Source organism: Typopeltis vanoorti, chromosome 18, assembly GCF_054136105.1.
Source record: "Typopeltis vanoorti isolate ZY-2024b chromosome 18, IOZ_Tvanoo_1.0, whole genome shotgun sequence".
Classification (NCBI taxonomy): domain Eukaryota; kingdom Metazoa; phylum Arthropoda; class Arachnida; order Uropygi; family Thelyphonidae; genus Typopeltis; species Typopeltis vanoorti.
The window spans coordinates 91664314-91684666 of NC_143566.1; the positions used below are offsets into that span (position 1 = coordinate 91664314).

At 36.8% G+C, this 20353-nt stretch overlaps 1 protein-coding gene across 1 annotated transcript in view; it reads right to left on the reverse strand.

Moving 5' to 3' along the window:
- Positions 1-20353, reverse strand: part of kcc (solute carrier family 12 member kcc) — an 831023-nt gene that overhangs the window by 487838 nt on the left and 322832 nt on the right. Inside the window, exons 10-11 of the mRNA XM_090408412.1 lie at positions 15948-16046; positions 2739-2796 (exon numbers count right to left, since the gene is read on the reverse strand). Coding sequence (XP_090264538.1) covers positions 2739-2796; positions 15948-16046 — 157 coding nt within the window. The remainder of the gene's footprint in view (positions 1-2738; positions 2797-15947; positions 16047-20353) is intronic.

Genomic DNA, 20353 nt, shown 5'->3' on the forward strand with positions numbered 1-20353 from the left:
TCGTCTTTGATAGATTTCAATATGACAAGCTGGTAACTAAACTGAAGTAAATGGGACTGGATAAGAGTTTAGTGAGATGGACAGGGAATTGGCTGTCAGATAAGTATCAGCATGTTGTGTATGGGAGAGTGATATCCCAAAAGAGGAAGGTCAATAGCAGAGTGCGGCAAGGGTCTATTTTGGGGCTATTATTGTTCAACTTGTATGTTAATAATATTGGGATAGGCTTAAATAATGATGCAAAGTTGAGAAGAACTATAAGGAGCAGAGCAGAAGTTGTTGCCTTGCAGGAGGATCTCACATACTATGTGAGCAGGTAAATGAATGGAGGTATAAGTTTAACGTTGTCAAGTGTATGGTTTTGAAATTTAGTTGGCAATACTGAGGTGCAGAGCATAATGCAATGAATGGGCAAATTTTGAAGGAAGTGGAAGAGATGGGAGATCAGGGAGTGATGTTGCAAAGAGACTTAAAGGATAGGGATCATACTACTAAAATTGTAAGAGCATCACAACAAATTATGGTAATGATGAGGAGAAGGAACTTGACATGAGAAAGCAAAGGGTTACTGTTCCCCAGTATGAGGAAATCAGACCACATGGACTACTGTGTGTAGATTTGGTCAACTAATTTTCAAAGAGATGGGTCTTAGAGAGGTTACAGAGAATTTAAATTAAGTCAGTATCAGGTCTACAGAATGTGGGATATGAGGAAAAAGTGAGGGAATGCAACTTGAAGAATCTTGTGAATGAAGGAGGGAGAATATGACTGTGATGTATAAATTAGGAAGGCGTTCTTACCAGATTAATGCAGAGGAGATTTTTTCATAGAGCAGAGGAAAGAATGCAGCCATCCCTGGAAGCCTAAGGAGGATGTGAGCTAGAGAGTGAGGAACAGTTTCTTTGGGCATAAAATATGAATAGGTTTAAGGCACAGTTTGATTACCTTTATGTGTTCATAGTGTAGACTTCCTACAATGAATATTTTGATTCTTTAGAGGTCTGATATCAATAATAATTTCATTCCTGAAAAAGCAGAAGATGACAACAAATTTAAGTTCCTATTCACTCAGACTCAAGAAAGCGTGAGGTTAATTAGGTTTTAATTATGCTTCTTTCCAAGAGCTGATGATTGCTTCCACTCTCTTGATCCAAGCATTTACTTTGATCTAATAATCAAAATTATTCTTGCTGGGATGAGTGCCTTTATTTCCCACTACACTCAAAATCTCCAACCCTCAGTTTTGTTTTCCAACAAATATTTCAAAAGCAGGCCAAGCAAAAAATAAAAAATACACTAATTCACTCAAGTTAACAACTCCAGCTTCTAGTTCAGCTTGCAATGTAGCCAGTAACAACTGGAAAAAAAAAAATCATCAACAAATCTAAAGTTGACTGTTTAAGAACCAAATTCACTCAGCTTATCTCTTTCCAGCTCAAATGGCAGCTGAGACTTCTGCTCCCTTGCCATGATTGTCAGGGAAAAACTTCTGCTCTACTCTGTTTCACTTCTGTCTCTTATCCTCATGGAATGATAATAATAACATTTCCTAAAGATAAGGTAGACTTCTTAGCATCCATGTTCTCCCCCAACTCATCTTCAGATGAAATCGGCAAATCTCCTCCTACTATTCTACAAGCCATCCTAGGTGTCTCAATACTCAATAGCCTTGAGTCTTGATCCTCTAGTCATATACTTAGGGTTTATGTTTCAGAACTAACACCCATCCTGCATTGCCTTCACAGGCTACCTTCATTTGGCATCTATCCTACAAAACTTATATCTGGCCTGTTTCTAAAAAGGGAGATAAAAGTCAGTCATCAACCTATCATCACATTGTCCTCATCTCATTAATCTTAAAAGTGATGAAGAAGGTCATCAACAACCAGCTTATCCATTACCTAGAGATCCATTGGTTAATTAATGATCACCAATCTTCCACCACTTTTGTTCTACAGCAAAATCATCTGATAAAGCCTGAATAATTTAAATAAACTGCATGTGGCAAAACAAATCAATCAATCTGATATCAAAAAAAATAAATAAATAACAAAAATAAAACGGAACTTGACAGGCCACATAATGAGAACCGCAGATAAGGATATAGGAATAAATAGCCAGAGACAGCCATGGAATGGAACTCACAAGGAAGCAGAAGAAGGCAATGCCCCAAGATGACTAGGAAGAAAGAAACCGAAGCAGAGATGAAACAGATAGGAAAATCCTGGAAGGAGATTAAGAGAAAAGCAAAGCACATAGTCCAATTGGGGGGAGGGGAGAGGAATGATCAAGGCCCTCTACACTATAGGTAGTGAAGGGAATAAATAGGTTCTTCATTCACACTGCCAATTTATTTAAATTATCCTGCTGGATGTCTACATCATCTCTATCAACTGTCCTAATTTTAAACTGGCAGACAACTGAATATTTCCCTTTAATCATTTGCTACATCTTGAGATAATTCGAGCTTAGGAGTGAAAAGGTTAATCTTCCTGAGATTCACTGTCAAGATGAAGTGTTATGTTTTAGAATCTTTCCTTCATTATAAAGATGACTTTTTAACTTAGTTTATCAAAAAACAAATTAATATTTCATGAATTTATAATATCCAAAAACTGAAATAGAATAATTTTGTAATCATTTAACAAACTTTTGTGGAAGTTTGTGATTAATATGTACACCAAGAAATTCAGAAATACATAAAGAAAATGCACACAACTACAAACACACACACTTACTTGTCTCTGAGGAAGAGATTGTCAAAGGAAGCACCAAATAAAAACACACCAGAAATATCTGAATATAATTGGAAAATTTCAATGAAAAATTAAATATCATTTTATAAGAAAAACACTTGTGAAATATCTAAGGATATCAATTCATTGATTGCTGCACACATAAGTCTTTAATCATTAACTATTAACTTATTTAATGTACTAATATTGTCATTAACAAATTAAAATTAGCTTAAATTTAATTTGGAAATGGCAAATACATTAAGAGCACTAGGCTGCCCTAAGAAAGATGTTCTAAGTCTGATTCTTGTTGCTGACTAGAGGAACTTTTTCTAACCCTTTCTTGACCAGTCCCTGAGTTAGTCAATCCTTGGTGCAAGCAAGAGGATTTTTCTCCCAAAAACTCAAAAAAATTGACCACAGGATACACCATTTCAAACAATAATATATTGCATTAGGGTATTGGAGCATGAGGTGGTGGTACTAACATGCTGTATTCCCTTCACTGGATGTCTGTTCTCTGGGAGAGAACAGACAGAGTGATAATAACAGGTATAGGATACTGATAATGTACTGATGTTTCTTTATATAAATGCCAAGAGAGTCGCTAATAAAAGGAATGAACTGTTCATACTGAGAAGTTCATCCAGCAATTACAGGAAAGAGTGAAATGTGGTTGACAGAAGATGTCCCAAGAGGAACAAAAGTTGAAAGGTATAACATATTTTGGCAGGATAGGAAAGTAAGTGGGATGATAAAAGATGACTTGTGTTCTCTCAGAATACAAAATTTGGAAGCAAATGGCACTAATGGTTTTGAAGATGTGTCATATGAGATGGAGGTGGAAAGGAGAGGATATTTAGTGGGATATTGCTAAAGGTGAGGACAACAAAGTGATAAAGGAGGAAATCTTTAGACAGATTAGTTTGACAGGTGCAAAGTAAGTAATTATTATGGGAGATTTTAATACCAGTAGCATAAATTGGATAGAAGAAACAACATAGGAGTAAAGGAAATGGAATTTTTAGAATTTGTGAGGGACAAATGTCTTAGGGATATAGTAGAGGGACATGTAGTAAGCAGAAACTTGAGGATCAAGAGTTTTGGATTTGGTCCTAGAACCATAGGATCTGAATCATAGCAAAACAGATGCCATCCTTGCTTCAGTTGGTGAGAGTGATCATACAGCTTGACTTGAAGGATGAAGAGACAAGCAGAAGCAACAAGGAGAAAGGAATTTTTCTGGGATTATAAGGTTTGTAACTATAATAATGTTATAAATCATCTTAGTGCAATTCCAGGAATGATGGCAGAAGACTGGAAGGGAGAAATATTAGCAATGCATGGAAACAAGTTAAAAAATATTTATCAGCAGCAATGACAAATTGCATTCCTCAAGTGAAAAAGATAATATGATTTAGTGTAAAGTGGATGACTAAAGAAATCAAACAGATACTGAAGATGAAAAGAAGTTACAGGAAAAAGTATAAAAAGAGAAATGGAGAGCAGCTGCATGAGGAATATGACTTGAGCCTGAAAAGTGACTAGTATAATATGGAAGGCAAAAAGAGCATATGAGATAAAATTAGCTTGCAATCTGAGGAAAATCCTCCAGAATTCTTTTGCTATGTGGACATGTATGAGGAGAAAAAATTGTGGAAAAATTACCTTGAGATGGAAATGGGGACCGAGTTACAAATGCAGATGACATAGTAGAATGTTTAATGATCACTTTATTAGAGTATTTTGTCCTGGAAAAATTGGTTCTATTCCTAAGGGGAAGGGAGGACTGAAGGTTAAAAATGCATGAGAAGTACATATATTTTAAATACTAATATATTCTGAAAGTTGATAAGGCAGAAGTACTGGATGGGATTTTGCAAAATGTTTTAAGAGAACATGCTAAGGAACTGACAACTCCAATATCGACTTATCTGATCAATAAAAGTCTGGCTACTTGAAATATATCCCCAACAATAGGAAAGGAGTGCAAGTTACTGCTATTGCATAAGAGTGCTGACAGAATGGAGACATCAACAATACTTTGATGGAAATATATGACCACTTTGTATTTATTCTGTAGTTGTGAAGATTTTGGAGAAATCAGTGAGAAATTGCACACAAAATTGGGAAGATGAGGGTAATATTATCTGTAAAAGTCAGCATGGATTTATTAAGGAATACTCTTGTTTTAGTAATCTGCCTGCCTTTTATAACAAAACAAATGATGAGTATGGTGGATGAGAGAAAGGCGTATATTGAAATCCCCTTCCCCTTTTTTTACTAAGAAATTTTACATGATGCTCCCTCATGATTAATTTAAGATCAAATTGGCTATCTCACAAATATTAGAGTGTTATAAGGAAGGGGAGCTGTTGAAGATCAGACTCCCATGGATGCCCTTAATATATTCAGATTTTATTCACTTCCATTAAATCTTTTTACAAGATTTCATGTTTCTATTGACATCACCTGTCTTCTGCCTGCTCCAGTGCCTTAGCCCACTGCTTCTATTCTCAAAGTCAACATTTTACATTCCCAACTTTGCTTTTAACTGATACACATACCAGGCAACTATTCATCCAAAGATTCATCCAAAAAAATACATCCAAAGATCATCGCAGTTGGCCTACAGAAACCATTTTTCACTTGATATCTATGTACTTCTCATACTTCTCTTTGAAATCATTCTCTGACAAAACAATCATGACTACTGCTGACAATTCATTCACTGTTCTTTTACACAATTTCGATGGATGGCTACTTGTTCTTAATCCCCTTGTTTCCTTATTACCATATACTGAAACATTTCTGCTGCACTGATCCTATAAATTCCACCATTAATTATATGTTTCTATCAAATACCTTCTTTTCAGCCAATCAAACAATTTTTGTAACCAAGAAACTTCAATTTATCTTAATAGGGAGCATTCTATGGACTTGTCACTATGCTGATCATTTACCTCTGGATCCTCTGCATCATATTATCATCTACAAATCTTTCAAATAATCCTGTGAGCTATTCTCTCCAATTTGCAATATGCCTTCTGACCTTCAACTGCCTCAAATCCTTAACTTCATAATTTTCCTGCAATATATTTCCATCAATGTAGTATACAGGTATGTAATTGTTTTTTTATTATTATTATTATTATTACATGACACCTCCAGGGAGTCCAAAGACTCATCGAGGGAGGGCATCTACTCTACAACTCTCTTGTGTCCACCAACTATAACTTCATCAACGGTATCTATTGCCCATCACTAGCATTTCCACAGACAATCGCAAACATCCATGCCCATGGCAGGATTCGAACCCGCAGCCTTTTGGGTGGAGAGCAGATATGCTAACCACTCGGCCAACCAGGCCAACACGTTTTATTACAAAGTACATAAAAAAACAACAAAATTCTAACAAAAAAAACCCTGCCTACCACCATTAATTCTTACCAAATAAAAAAAGTATTTGCATCTACTTGACTTAAACAGCAATATAAACTGTGTGCACCACCATTTATGGCAATCTAAACCCGAATTACTATTCTTATCACAACCCCAACCGGCAACCTTGACAACCACTATCCAATTCAACTGCCTGACCGACACATTACACAGTTCTTTCCACCACAAGGGTGGCATTTGTGCATTCACCCGAACTGATATAGCATGTCAGAGATTGCCAAAACCTCAAATCCTCCATCTGCTTTGCCTCAAAATTTTTCCACCAAACCATCTTTTCATAAGCTGTCTCTATTGTTCTCCAAAATCTATTAACAAATCTCTTTCTCTCTAAAGCTGGACTCTCTACAGTCGAAATAATCTAATAGTGAGGTCATCATTCTTGGGGAGTTCAACATCCACAACTCAAACTGGCTTCTCTTTTCTCCAATTTCACCAATCAAGCAGGCAGGAATGCTGAGGTGTTTGCCATTAGCAACAAGCTAACACAGCCAGTCAATCCCCCTATCAGAATACCTGACAACCCCTTCCAATTTTTCAACTTGATCTCTTGCTAACAGGCTCTGCTTCCAAGTATGGATATTAGTTCTACTCTTGGTAACTCAGACCACAGCATCATATAAGTCTCTTTTGCCACAGAACAATCTTCACCCACCAATTTGCAGTCTTGTATCCTTTGGCACTATAAGATTGCCAAATGGGATGACCTCCATAACTTCTATTCCCCCTTCCCATGGTCTGAATACTGCTTCAGTTCTACTGATCCAAACACCTGCTCAGACCAAATAACAGAAATCATCCTGACAGGAATGAAGACCTTCATTCTTTATTCCATCTCAAATTCACAGCCATTTCTCAAAAAAAGGGTAGTACCAATGCAGTAAAACAAAAAAAAAAAAACCTCTGCATACCACAAATAGCTCAATACCAAAACTCCAACTGCTCACTCTGGTTATACTGCAGCCCACAACAGTTGTAAAAATATCATCAGCGAATTCAAATCAGACTTTGAAAGGGCTTAAGGCTCCAAATTGCAGTTGTTCCTTCTAGTCCCTTGCCAAGGCTACTGGTCATAACATTTCCCTTCCCTTCACCAAATGCTCACTCCATGTCATCCATAGTATTGTACCAGAAAGAAATCTAAAGAATCCTTAATACTACCATCCCGAACACAAACAAGGCATCTTGTTCTCATGGTATCCCACCTATTATGTTAATAATTGTGCCCTGGAACTAATGTCTATCCTGTTTTACCTCTTGAATGCATCCTATTCAACTGCCATCTACCCTACAACATGGAAACAGGCTCACATGAAGTCCATCCCAAAGAAAGGTGATAAAAGTCAACCAACAAACAACCATCCAATCATTCTCACTTCTGTTCTCTCTAAAATTATGGAGAAGGTCATGAATAACCAACTCTTGTACAACCAAGGGACCTACCAAAAATCAGTGACTAACAGTATGGATTCCACTACTCACAATTATAGCTGATCTTTTAGCTTTCACCATCCACCTCTGAATTAAGTGATGGAATAATTTGAAAAATGTCTCATCACACAGTTGCAGGTTTGGCACAGGGGCCTACTTACCAAACTGCAGTCCTATGGTCTGCTTTCCACACTCTACAACTGGACTGCCAACTTTCTCGTTGGTCGCTCACTATGTGTAATGGTGGATAGTTTCCTCTCCTCAGATTCCCCAGCATTCCATTCTTTCACCCAATCTGTTTCATCCAATTCCTCACGTATATAAATGACCTGCTCGCATAATTATCAAATCCTATCCACAGTTTTGCTGATAATAGTACACTCCATTCCTACTTTTCATTTGACAAACCTTGCAGTACTCAAGTATTATTATTAACACCAGACCTCAACAGAGTCAAAGACATTGTGGGAGGTAAACACTGTTACACACAATGACCATGAAACGGTGCTTTAAACTGATTCAGTGTATCTGCATTAATCACAATATCAGGTTATTAAGTGTGCATTTCACTCACCAACCCCCCCCCTCTCCATGCAAAGAACCTATTCCTCGTGCCCCTGATTACACCTTCATTATACAGTACAACTTCCAAGTTTTTTCCCTTTTTCAACTCCTTCCTCCATTCTATGAAAAATTTCTTCCACATTAACTTGAAAACAACCCTTAACCAACTTAAATGTCTCAATCATATCCCTTCTCTTCCTCCTATTCTGAAGACTTTGCAAACTGCATTCCCTTCATATCCCACATACCAAAGACTAGTTAACACCTCAGCCAGTTCTACTCTGGACTCTTTTCGATATACCTGCATCACCATAAAAACCAGGGATCAAATTTGTGCACAATAATCTGTACAATGCCTGATCAAGGCCTTATAGATAGGAAGAACCTATATTTCATCATGTTAATGTCCTCTGCATCATTGCCATAATCTGATGTGATTCATAACCTCTGCAATGTGACCACTGAACTTCAGGCCCTTGTCCACCACCACCACTCCAAGGTCTCTTGCTTCCTTGACTTCCTGCAATATTTCCTCATCAAGTGTATACTTTTCATTACACTGTTGACTACCAAATTTAAGGACCTTACACTTTTCAACATTGAAGTAACAATTCCATAGTGATGCTCGTTCATCCAATTCTATTCAAATCTTCCTTTAAGGCCACAACATCTGCTTGATTCCTCATTAGTCTCCCAGGTTTTGCATCATCCGAAAACAGTTCTATATCGCCAGTTAAACCCATTCCAATATCATTAATATACAAATTAAATAACAATGGTGCCAAACCAGACCCTAAGGCACACCACTAGTGACTTTCCTCTTCCTGGATGTGTATGCACCCATGCACAACTTGTTGATACCTATCAGAGAGCCAATTGGCCTATCCAACTCATTAACATGTCATCCAATCCCATCTTCTTCAGTTTAGTACCAACTTGTCGTGTGGCAATTTATCAAAAGCCTTTGCAAAATCGAAGTATACCACTGTACATGCTTCTCCATTGTCCAATAATTTTTTCACCTTGTTATAGTACATAATCAAGTTAGGAAAACATGAACTCCCTATAAAAAAAGACCAATGCTAACAAGCACAAAAAATACCACTGTTATCAAACCCTCATTTGTATCCTATCTCTCACCAACTTCTCTAATACCCAACTACAACTCCAGATATACATTATAATGTGAAGCCTTAGCCTTATCACCACCACCATTGTAAAGTGGAACAATTTGTCTTTAGGCTGAGGATGATGCTAACTCCATTGAACATCCCTAAAGACAAATCATAATGTGTCATCAAGTCCTATTCTTCCTCATTTCATTCTCTATATGTGAGCTTTTGATTTCACACAGAGAATGAAACACCTTGATAATCATTCTTGTTTCTACTTGCCACACTTTGAAAAAGCTCTATGTACTATTCTTGGCTTGATTTGCTAATTTAGCTTGTACTGCATTTTTGCTGTCCTTATCAACTGAGTCATCCTCCTGACCCACTCTTTATTACTTGTACTCTTTGTGGAACTGATCATTATAATGAATGAATGTTCATTCATTCATTTGATATCTACCTCATTCAATCCTAATCTTTGGAGTATATTCACACATTGATGCTGTTTAAGTATTTCTTCGTCAGTTCCCAAAGCAGCATTTATTTCCTTACTGCCCAACTCATCATTCCATGGTATAGTTCCAAGCTCTCTCTTAAGTTTGTCATAATCACCAGCCTTATACTCCTATATACATATTTTCCTCACAGAAATCTGAATGTGGCTGGCCACAACCAAGGTGATCATTTCACAATCACTGTCACCCACTGAAGGGAAATGAAAAAATCCCACTGACAATTACATCCTCTGATAGCATGATCAGATCTAAAACTCTTGATCCTTGCACACTCATCTTTACAAACTGTCCATAATAGTTGTCTCTCAAAAACTCAGACTATCTCTTCATTCCAGTCTATATCTATATTGGCATAAGTAAAATCACCCATAATAATTATCTTTCCTTTGTTCAGGAACCCAAATTCATGAACAAAGGAAGGTTCTCCACTTATACATTTCTTCATTACCTTCCTCCATATTTCCTGGCCTATAGCAACATCCAACTAAATATCTCTTCCCGTCAACCTCCACCTCACACCAAACTGCCTCAAAACCATTGGTGCTATTTCTCCTCTTTCATGTCTACATTATGTGTACGTCATTCCCCTGCTATCATCAGGAACACTACCCTCCTCCCCCCAACTCCCATCAGGATATCATATTCATTCAACCATGTTTTACTTATTCCTATAAATTTTTTGGGAAATAAACTCAATCAGTGAAACAATTTCATTTCCCTTATTTCTGAACCTCCTGGTTGTAAATAAACATAGCAGTTCACTTTTAGGTCTGGTTGTAAATAAACACAGCAGTTCACTTTTAGGTCTATAACTAGTCTTATCCAAGTCACTTGTTGGTTGTGACTTCCTCACCACACCTGCTCTTGCACTGTCTCCTTTATCACTGCTTACCCCATATATCCTCCTTCAGTCTCAACTCCCCCATTCACTTTCCATTCCATTCCTATGCTGATCATCCCCATACATACATTCACAACTATGTCCAACATCCACTCTCCCTATGCCATGTCACTCTGCCCACAAGTTCTTCACTTTCCCTGTTCCTCTTGCACTGTTCACTTTCATCTCTCACACTAGTACTATTTCCATCGCCAAGCATTTCAATCTCTTCCATTCTCTCCTGATCTTTCACTTCTCCTCTTACTTCTTATCTCTTGCTTGTATCACACACTTCACTTAAATCTTAGTTCACTCAATCCAAAACATTAAAATGCAATCCAACCACTTCTGCATAATTCCATTCTTCCCTCAAATACATGCGAAATACACATGTGCAAACTGCACTATCTTTTTGTCTCATATCTCTGCCAGTATATCATTCGTGATTCTCTGTCTCTATCTCAACTCATCATTGTCATACCTTGGCGACACACTGACAACATTTCCCACTGTACTGTTATCTTTCACTCTTATCAATAACTTCTTGATATTAAAATCCTCAAGATTCTGACCAGTGTCCTGAACTTACAGATATTACAAAAAAAGTGGTGTAAGAACTCTCAGGGATTTTCTCATAACTTTTTCTTTTCCAGCTCCTGCTTAATGATACTACTCATCCATTTAATTGCAACCTAATATACGAGTACTGTCCTCACTTTCGCGATATAGCCAAGAACCAATTAAAGAATGCTTGCTTCAAACATTCTTTAATCATTTCTCATAGACTGTTAATATCCTATTCTTACTGATTTTTGTCATGGATGCATCAGACTACCTTCAAAGTTTGTCATAATCACCTGCTTTGTAGTTCCAAATATAATCCATAATCCTTCTTAAAAATTCCATGTTTGGTAGCCTTCTGTGTCAAGACTGTATGATGACTCTTCCCACTGAGAGGCAATGTAGCTACTTTGGTTACTGACAAATCTTCTATTGCCACCAGTAGATTCTGCACTCTCAAACCCTGATGGCTCTGCCATTACATACTTCTTTAGGTATTTATCTTCTTCTTCTTGAGTATTCTGCCATTCAGCAGGTTCTTCTTTTAGTAGCAGAAACTTTCCTTCCACTCTCTTCTGTTCTGAGCCTTCTCTTTCAAGGTTGTGTATCTGTCTCCATTCAGCATGTCATCTAGCATTGTTTTCCTTACTCTTCCTCTGGGTCTTTTTCCGTCTATTTTTCCTTCAATGGCATCTCTGATGATGCCATTCCCTCTCAGAATATGTCCAATGCAGTTTCCCTTGCTTCTTTTTATCCTCCTTAACATCTACTCTTTTTAAGACCTCTTCATTAGTTATTTTATCTGTCCATTTGATTTTTTCCATCCTTCTCCAAATCCACATTTCAAAGCTTTCCAAAATCTTAATTTCTTCTTTCTTCAATGTCCAAGTTTCAGCTGCATAGAGGGCAACACTCTACACATAACATTTTATTAGTCTTTTCTTTAGGTTTCTATTCATTTTACTTCTGAATAAATTCCATTTTCTGTTAAAGGCATCTCTTCCCATTGCTATTCTTGCTTTTATGTCACTTTTACATCTTCCATCACTGCTAATAACACTTCCTAGATATTTAAATGTCTTTACTTGATTCAATTTTTCCCCATTTATTGTGATATCCATATTTACCTCTTTCCTTGCTATTTTCATTACCTTTGTTTTTCTGATGTTAATTTTCATTCCATAATTGATACATGATTTCAGTAATCTGTTCAACAGATGTTGTAGTTGATGTCATCTGCGTATCTTATTGCAAATATCTGTCTACCTCCAATCTTTATTCCTTCTTCTGAATTCTCCAGCGCTTCTTTTAACATTGCTTCGGAATACATGTTAAACAAAATTGGTGACAAAGAACAGCCTTGTCTTACTCCTCGTCCAATGATACCTGGTTCTGTTGTACTATATATGTCTCTCACCATGGCAGTTTGTCCCATATATAGTGAAATAATTAGCCTTCTGTCTTTCCAATCTATACCAATCTTTTCCATTACTTCCACCATCTTATCCCATTTTACAAAGTCAAAAGCTTTTTCAAAATCTATATAACAGATATTAACCTCTTTATTCACTTCCAGACTTCTTTCACTTACTATTCTTAACAGTCCAATCACATCTCTTGTTTCTCTACCCTTCCTGAAATCAAACTGATCTTCTCCAATAAATTCTTCCACTTTAGATGCAATTCTTTGTGTTAAGATTCTCATAAGTATTTTTGATGTATGGGAAATGAGGCTTGTTCTAAAATTCTTGCAGTTCACTGCACGACTTTTCTTTGCTATAGGTATAAATATTAAGGTCATAAAATCTTTTAGTAGTTCTCCTGTTATAAATTAAATTTATTAATTTGGTTATTTCTTCAGTTCCTTTCCTCTGAAGTTGTTTCAGAAATTCTGCAGGTATTTCATCTATTCCTTCAGCCTTTCCACATTTTAGTTCCTTAATGGCCATTTCTACTTCTATCTTCAAAATCTATGCTACTAATGGCTCAGTTAAGTAAGTTTGAGCACGGTTAGTAGTTGAAAGGAGGCCAATCGTTCGATGCTGTTGGCACACTCTCCCTCGATGAGTCTTTGGACTCCCTGGAGGTGTCAAATAATAATAATAACTCGTTTGGTCTATTTTCCTTGTCATATAGATCTTCAATGTATTCCTTCCATCTCATTAGGATTTTATCTTCTTCAGTTATGATTTCTCCATTCTTATTTTCTGTGCCTCTAGCTCGAATTCCACTTCTCTTGTGATTCATGCTCCTTGCTTTTCATAAAAGATCATATCTTCCCACTCTCTCATAATTTTCCATTTCTTCACATTTTTTTTTAAGCCAATCCTCTCTACTTCCCTTCTCAATTTGTCATTCAGGGTTCTATATTGTATTTTCCCTTCTGGGGTGTCTTTATTTTTCCATTTTCTTCTTTCTTACATTAGAGAAATCATATCATCAGTTATCCAAGGTTTTTTTTATTCTTTTAGCTCTTACAAATCCAATTTCTTCTTCTACATTCTTCTTTATTTTCTCTTTAACTTCTTCCCATTTCTTTTCTGGATCTTCAGTTTTGACAAAACTTGTTTCCTCTAATTCTTTCTCCAATCTATTTCCAAATTCCTTGGTATTTTTTAATTTCTCTAAGTTCCATTTTTTCCTTTTCGTAGCTTCTTTTATTTTCTTTAGTTTCACATTTATTTCTATGAATAGTAGGTTGTGGTCAGAGTAAATATCAGCTCCAGGATACGTGCATGCATTTTTTACACTATTCTTGTATCTTTCCTTCTATAATGTAATCAATTTGATACCTTTCCGTATCTCCTGGTTTTTTCCATGTGTATAGTCTTCCCTTAGATTTTTTAAACCAAGAATTTTTAATTATTAGCTTATTTTCTTTACAGAATTCCACTAACCTTTCCCTTCTCTCATTTCTATTACCTTGTCCGTATCTTCCTACTACACTCCCATCCTCTTCTTCTCCCACAACTCCTTCCAGTCTCCCACTATAATCATATAGTCTTTTCTTTTTCCTTCCTTAATTAGTTCTTATAATTTTTCGTACATTTCCTCTATTTCCTCATCTACATGGTCACTTGTTGGCATATATACCTGCATAATTGTTATGTCCACCAGTTCAGCCTTCAATTTTACCACCATAATCCTGTCATTCAGACATTTTATGCTACTGATGCTCTTTGCTGTTCTTTTATTAAAAACAAGGTGCAACTCCATTTTCCTTTTTATCTCCACCTGAGTAAATTACTCTTACTTCATCACTATAAAAACCACCTATTCCTTCCCATCTGACTTCACAGAGCCGTATGATATCAATTTTCGTTTGTCCATTTCTTGTTTGTGATTTTCTAATTTACCACAACTGTTCATTGTTCTCACATTCCGTGTTGCAATTTTGATTCTCTGATGATCTTTCATTTTCAGTTTGTTTATAGCTTGTTTTAAGTCACTTTTAGAGGTTTGATCGGGAGGAACATCAGTCCATGAAGCATCCTTATTTCCCGATATTGTATCCATTCCAAAGTGCACCTTCTTTTCCTCTCTGTGCCAAGAGACACCACCTTGGTTTGCCAGGCTGGTAGCTGCCCCCTTATAAGTTCTATTCATTGCTACTAAAATTTTCTAGGGATATTAGTTAATGGTTTCCCATTGCTTTCTCCACCGCAGTGCTCCAGCAAGTACTAATAGAGTTGCTGTCCTCTATCAGCTAGAGTAGAAGTTGGGAAAAGGAGAGACACCCTCAGGCCTCGAGTACTCTAATGCCCTCAGGGTCGAAATAAGCAAGAGTCAGCCAAGTGAGGCCATATAGGAACATGAATATAGAAGTAAGTAAGTGGGAGTAACGTCAAGCTCAGCTTGGGACCACGTGGCCGCTAACCACGTATTCCCAAGACGGGAGCCCCTGGGGATTAGTATTTATACCCTGTATATATTCCATTTCCTTCTCTCTGACCCTACCTTCTTCAAATCTCCCTATAACTGAAATGCTCATATGATTACTCACTCTGCACTCTTAGTACTAATCTACCAATATATGCTGTCCTGATCATTTTTGCACTCCTCAGACAATAGTATTAATGCACTGCTGAATTGCTAGGCTTGTCAGTTGCAATTCTTCTGTCATGACCAATACCCCTTCCCCTCATCCTGTTCTACCTATTCCTACTGAAAATTATATACTCCTCACATTCTCTCATATATCATTCTATTATTCTGCATCATCCGCTGTCATTTATGTCTCACTACCAGAAGGCATTGTGAATATGAAGGACATGAATCAATTTATGATAAAATATGACAGATATGTCTCTAGCTGAATGAGGCTGCTATATTGGATCTAGTGACTCCATGACGATCTGTTAATAACAAACCATGCAAAATCACTTAAATATAATCTGCTTCTTGGTGGAAACAAACAAAAAAAAAACCTTTCCTAAATAAAAAATAAATGATTTCATTTGTATACTCTTATTACTGAGGTATGTTTTTCTTAAATATTCATTTAAGATGGATTAATTTCAAAGTAAATAATGTGAAATTAATCCAAGAATTTATTCCCTAAGGGCATAAAATAAAATGTATATACAGCACAACACAGTAGCAATAATACTTTCTTAATATGCTTTAGAACAAGCAAAGTTCAAAGGTGCTAATTAAAGCTAAAAACCTGGGCTGTACTTAGAAAGGATACATACAAATGATGTGGTAAGTTGAGCTGCCAAAGTACCTACTGGGATTGATTTCTGTGCATCTGCTAGATCTCCAGATCTATTAGAACCAGCCATGATGCCTGAAAAAAAAATAAACACATTCTGCTTTTGTACAGATAAAAAAATAATAATATTTATTATTAGTAGTATCAGCTCTTCAAGGGAGTCCATGGACTCATTGAAAGAGTCTGTTTAGTTATTTATGGCCAAATATCTATTATACCTTGTTTTGAATAAATTAACAGAGAACACACTCAATAACATGTAATGGTAGCCTATTCCATGCACCACATCATGAAAGGAACCTGGACTCACATAATTCACTTGTATCTATAGAATAAGATCAACTTACTAACTTGCCTCTCTTTCTGTTCTTTAACCTTTGAAGAACACAACCTCTCAATTGCACGCATCCTCATGTGTGCAATTCCATCGTACTGCAACTGTCTTTCTATCTCCTTGGAGTATGGGTGATGACCATACCAATGAATAGTAGTCTGGATGTGGTCATATCCTGTCATCAGATTGAATAACTGCAAGTTTAAGTGTTCTTTCATCACCGTAGTTATCAATCTGATGCCATCTTGTGAGCCTTAAATGTTTAACTTTCTGTCTACTGTAATTCCGAGGTCACTAGCTTCATTGAGTACAAATTAAAGATGCCAAGAAATTATATTCTTGGTTTAATCCTTTATCCAAGTGAAAGCAAACAAATTTTGCTTGTGAAGTAACTTCACGACTGGGCCACTCGTACATAGAGGCTAATGACTTCACACCACTTGCCTCAGTATATATATATAGCCTCTATATACGAGTTGCCCAGTTGTGAATTTACTTCATGCACAAACTTTGTTTGCTTACACTTGGATAAAGGATTAAACCAAGAATATAATTTCTTGGCATCTTTAATTTATACTATAACCAAGTGGGAAAACTTTCAACATTTATTGAGTACTTATAGCAAATTCCCATTAAATAAAAATCCTAAAAAATATGCCTTTCCAACCACTTACAAACCATGTAAAAATTAGCATCCCTTATCCGATCCACAAAAAGATTATCCATAGTCCCTAAACCTGCCAGGTGTTTACCAGATCACTTGCAGTTGTAAACTATCCTACTATGGCCTGTTTGGCCATAGTAGGATAGTCAGGACAGGCAGTCAAGTCAGGCAGCAGGACAGCCAACATCAGAATTGCTGAACATAGGGACTATATCTGTTTCTATATCACTACAGCCACTCAGGACTTGCTGGAATAAAGCCCCTCTACTCCATTGCAGCAAATATAAACACAAAAGACTTTTCTTTGAATCCTTGAGAAACTACCCTAACCTCAACAAATTTGGTTGCATGAAGCTGGTCCCAATTTGGAAAGCTTTTATTCTCCATACTTCAGAAAAAACAGTCAAGGATGACTTCGTTGAAATACTGGAAGCACAAATTAAATTTATTTTAGTTAATATGTTAGTCTACATTGTATATTCCTTAAAAAATGCAGTTATGATGTATAAGCTTTCCCACCAGACCTACATCCATATGTAGATTTATAATGACTAGAAAGAAGGTGCAATGTTCATGATAACCAATTAGTTATTAAACATCCAAATGGGAAACAGTTAGCTGTTGATAACTTTCTTCATATTTTCAAGAGTACAAAGGCAGGGACAACAGGACATGATTAGTATTATTACTAACATAAGACTTCCATGGACTCAAAACACATATATTGCAAGAAGTACATACTGTTACAGACAAAGCCTATCAAACCATCCTTTACACTTATTCAATTGCTCACACTCTACTTATACAGTTTGCAGGGATGGACTTTTGTTCTATCTCTTCCCATTCTATGAAAAATTTCTTCCACATTAACCAAGCAACAACCCATTACCTCAATCATATCCTTTTTCCGCTTCCTAGGCTCTGTAAATTGCATTTATTCGATCTGTCTTTATATCCCATATTCAAAAGACCAATTTCCCCATTCTTCTCTGGATCCTTTCCAATATATTCTCATCACCATGTAAATAACCATACGGAACCAAATACACGTGCAATAATTATATGAGGCCTGATTAACACGTTCGCTGCCAACTACGAGTATACTCGTAGTGGGTAATCCTGCTTCACAAGCCAGCTACGAGTATACTCGTATGACGCTTACCGCCGGGAACGAGATTATTGTAGTGACCTTGAAGAAGAGAAAATCCTTGGCTTGTGGGGCTAGCATCAAAACTGTGTATTCTCATAGACCGTATATGCTCTGTACAAGCCAACTACGAGTATACTCGTAGGACGTTTACCTCCGGTAACGAGATTATCGTACTGACCTTGAAGAAATAAAACTGCTCGGCGTAGGGGAACAGACCATGCCAAAGTAGCGTGGCAGCGAACGTGTTAAGGCCTTATACAATGTAATCATAACCTCTTTATTATTACATGTAAAAGACCTCCATATCATTGCAAAGATATTATTATTATAAACCCTCTGTCCAAAAAGAAACTGAACTTTTCAAAAATAGAAGAAACTAGTGGTGCCACCTGCTGTATCTTTTTGTTGTTGAAAGCATTGTTAGTGTTGTGTCAACTGTTTCATTAGAAGCCGAGTTATAGTGCCAAGAGTGACAGTGTGTTTTGACGAACGGTTAGAAAATGAGTTTCAAACAGAGCTGCGATTGACTTTTTGTGTTAAACGTGGTAAACGTTTTACCGAAACGCATCAAATGCTTCAAAACGCATACGATGATGAATGCTTATCCCATACTCAAGTTTACGAGTGGTTTAAGCGAATTCAAAGTGGTCATGAGACGCTTGAGGACGACCAAAACCCGGGCTGTCCAAAAATTGGACTGAGCGAAGTTAACATCCAAAACGTGCGTGATTTCATCAAAGAAAACTCGAAATCGTTCGTGAGATTGATTGAAGATGAATTGGGGATTCCAAATCAACTGTGTGCAACATTTTGACCGAGAGTTTGGGCCTTCGTAAATTGAATTCATGATTTGTTCCCCACAAGTTGACTGATGACCAAAAAATGTATCGAATTGAACAGTGCAAGGACCTCATCAAAGGACTCAAGGACCCCATAACGACTCAAACTTCCTCGAAACGATCATTACTGGTGACGAAACATGGTGTTTTGAGTATGAGCCCGAAACAAAGTGTGGGCTCCACTCAGCCAGAGTGCTGAGTGGAGCACACCAGAAGAGGTGCATCCGAAAATAAAGTCGCTTGGAGAAATCAAAAGTAAAGACAATGCTGATTTGTTTCTACGATTCCAAGGGCATTATCCACAAAGAATTCATTCCGCCTGGCAAACGGTCAATGGTAAGTTTTATCTCGAAGGTTTGAAGCGATTGATAGTGAGAATTCGTTGCGTATGCCATGAATATCGTGACGACCGACCGTTTGTCAAAACAAACTATCACTCTTGGCACTATAACTCAGCTTCTAATGAAACAAATGTCATAAACAGTTGACACAATACTGAAGGCTGCTACTTTCGACAACAAACAGATACAACAGGTTGGTGCCACTAGTTTCTTCTCTTTTCGAGAAGTTCGGTTTCTTTTTGGACAGAGGGTGTATATTGGGTCCCAAGACCCATTGTGAGAGATCCAAACTAACTTTTATATGCACAAAAACGTATCATGCCTCTCATTAAACTCATTCAGAATTATGTGAATGTCAGGACATTCACATAATTTTGGCAATCCATTCCACTTATTCACCACTCTTCATGCAAACGATCTAGTCCACACACCTTAGAAGATGAACCGTGGTGTTCTGACTACGGCTCATCTCCTACACCTTCAGAATATTCTCATAAAGAGCATTCCATAGACGTGTCACCATCTTGGCCACTTATTTCTGAATTCTTTCCACTACCTAATGATCAGGGCCGGCTCTAGAATTTTTGCCGCTCCGTGCAATCCATTACTTGCTGTCCCAGCACCAACCTCAAATTAACTTTTGGAATTTTGAAAACCATTGTGTTCAACATTAGCTTCATGACCATTAATTTTAAATATAGCCATTAATAATAATGCACTGATAAAGTGCTTAAAATACTGCATATTCATAAAATAAACCATCGACTTCATCAATTGACAATTAAATGAAATGTAGTAATAATTTATTACTTACATATATGGAATGATCTTCACTTGTACAATGGTGAACTCTTGAGTTACACTTAACTATAGAATGTACACGTTATAGTTTTAGCACTATTTTCGCATTATTTTAATTAGAATTTATATTGTTTTTAGTATCTGCTGATTAAAAATACATTTTTCTTGCTTTCATATTTGCAAAATCAGAAATTAGGCCTGCATAGCCTAATTTCTGACCGATTTCATGTTCAATTGAAATCATGGCAAGACC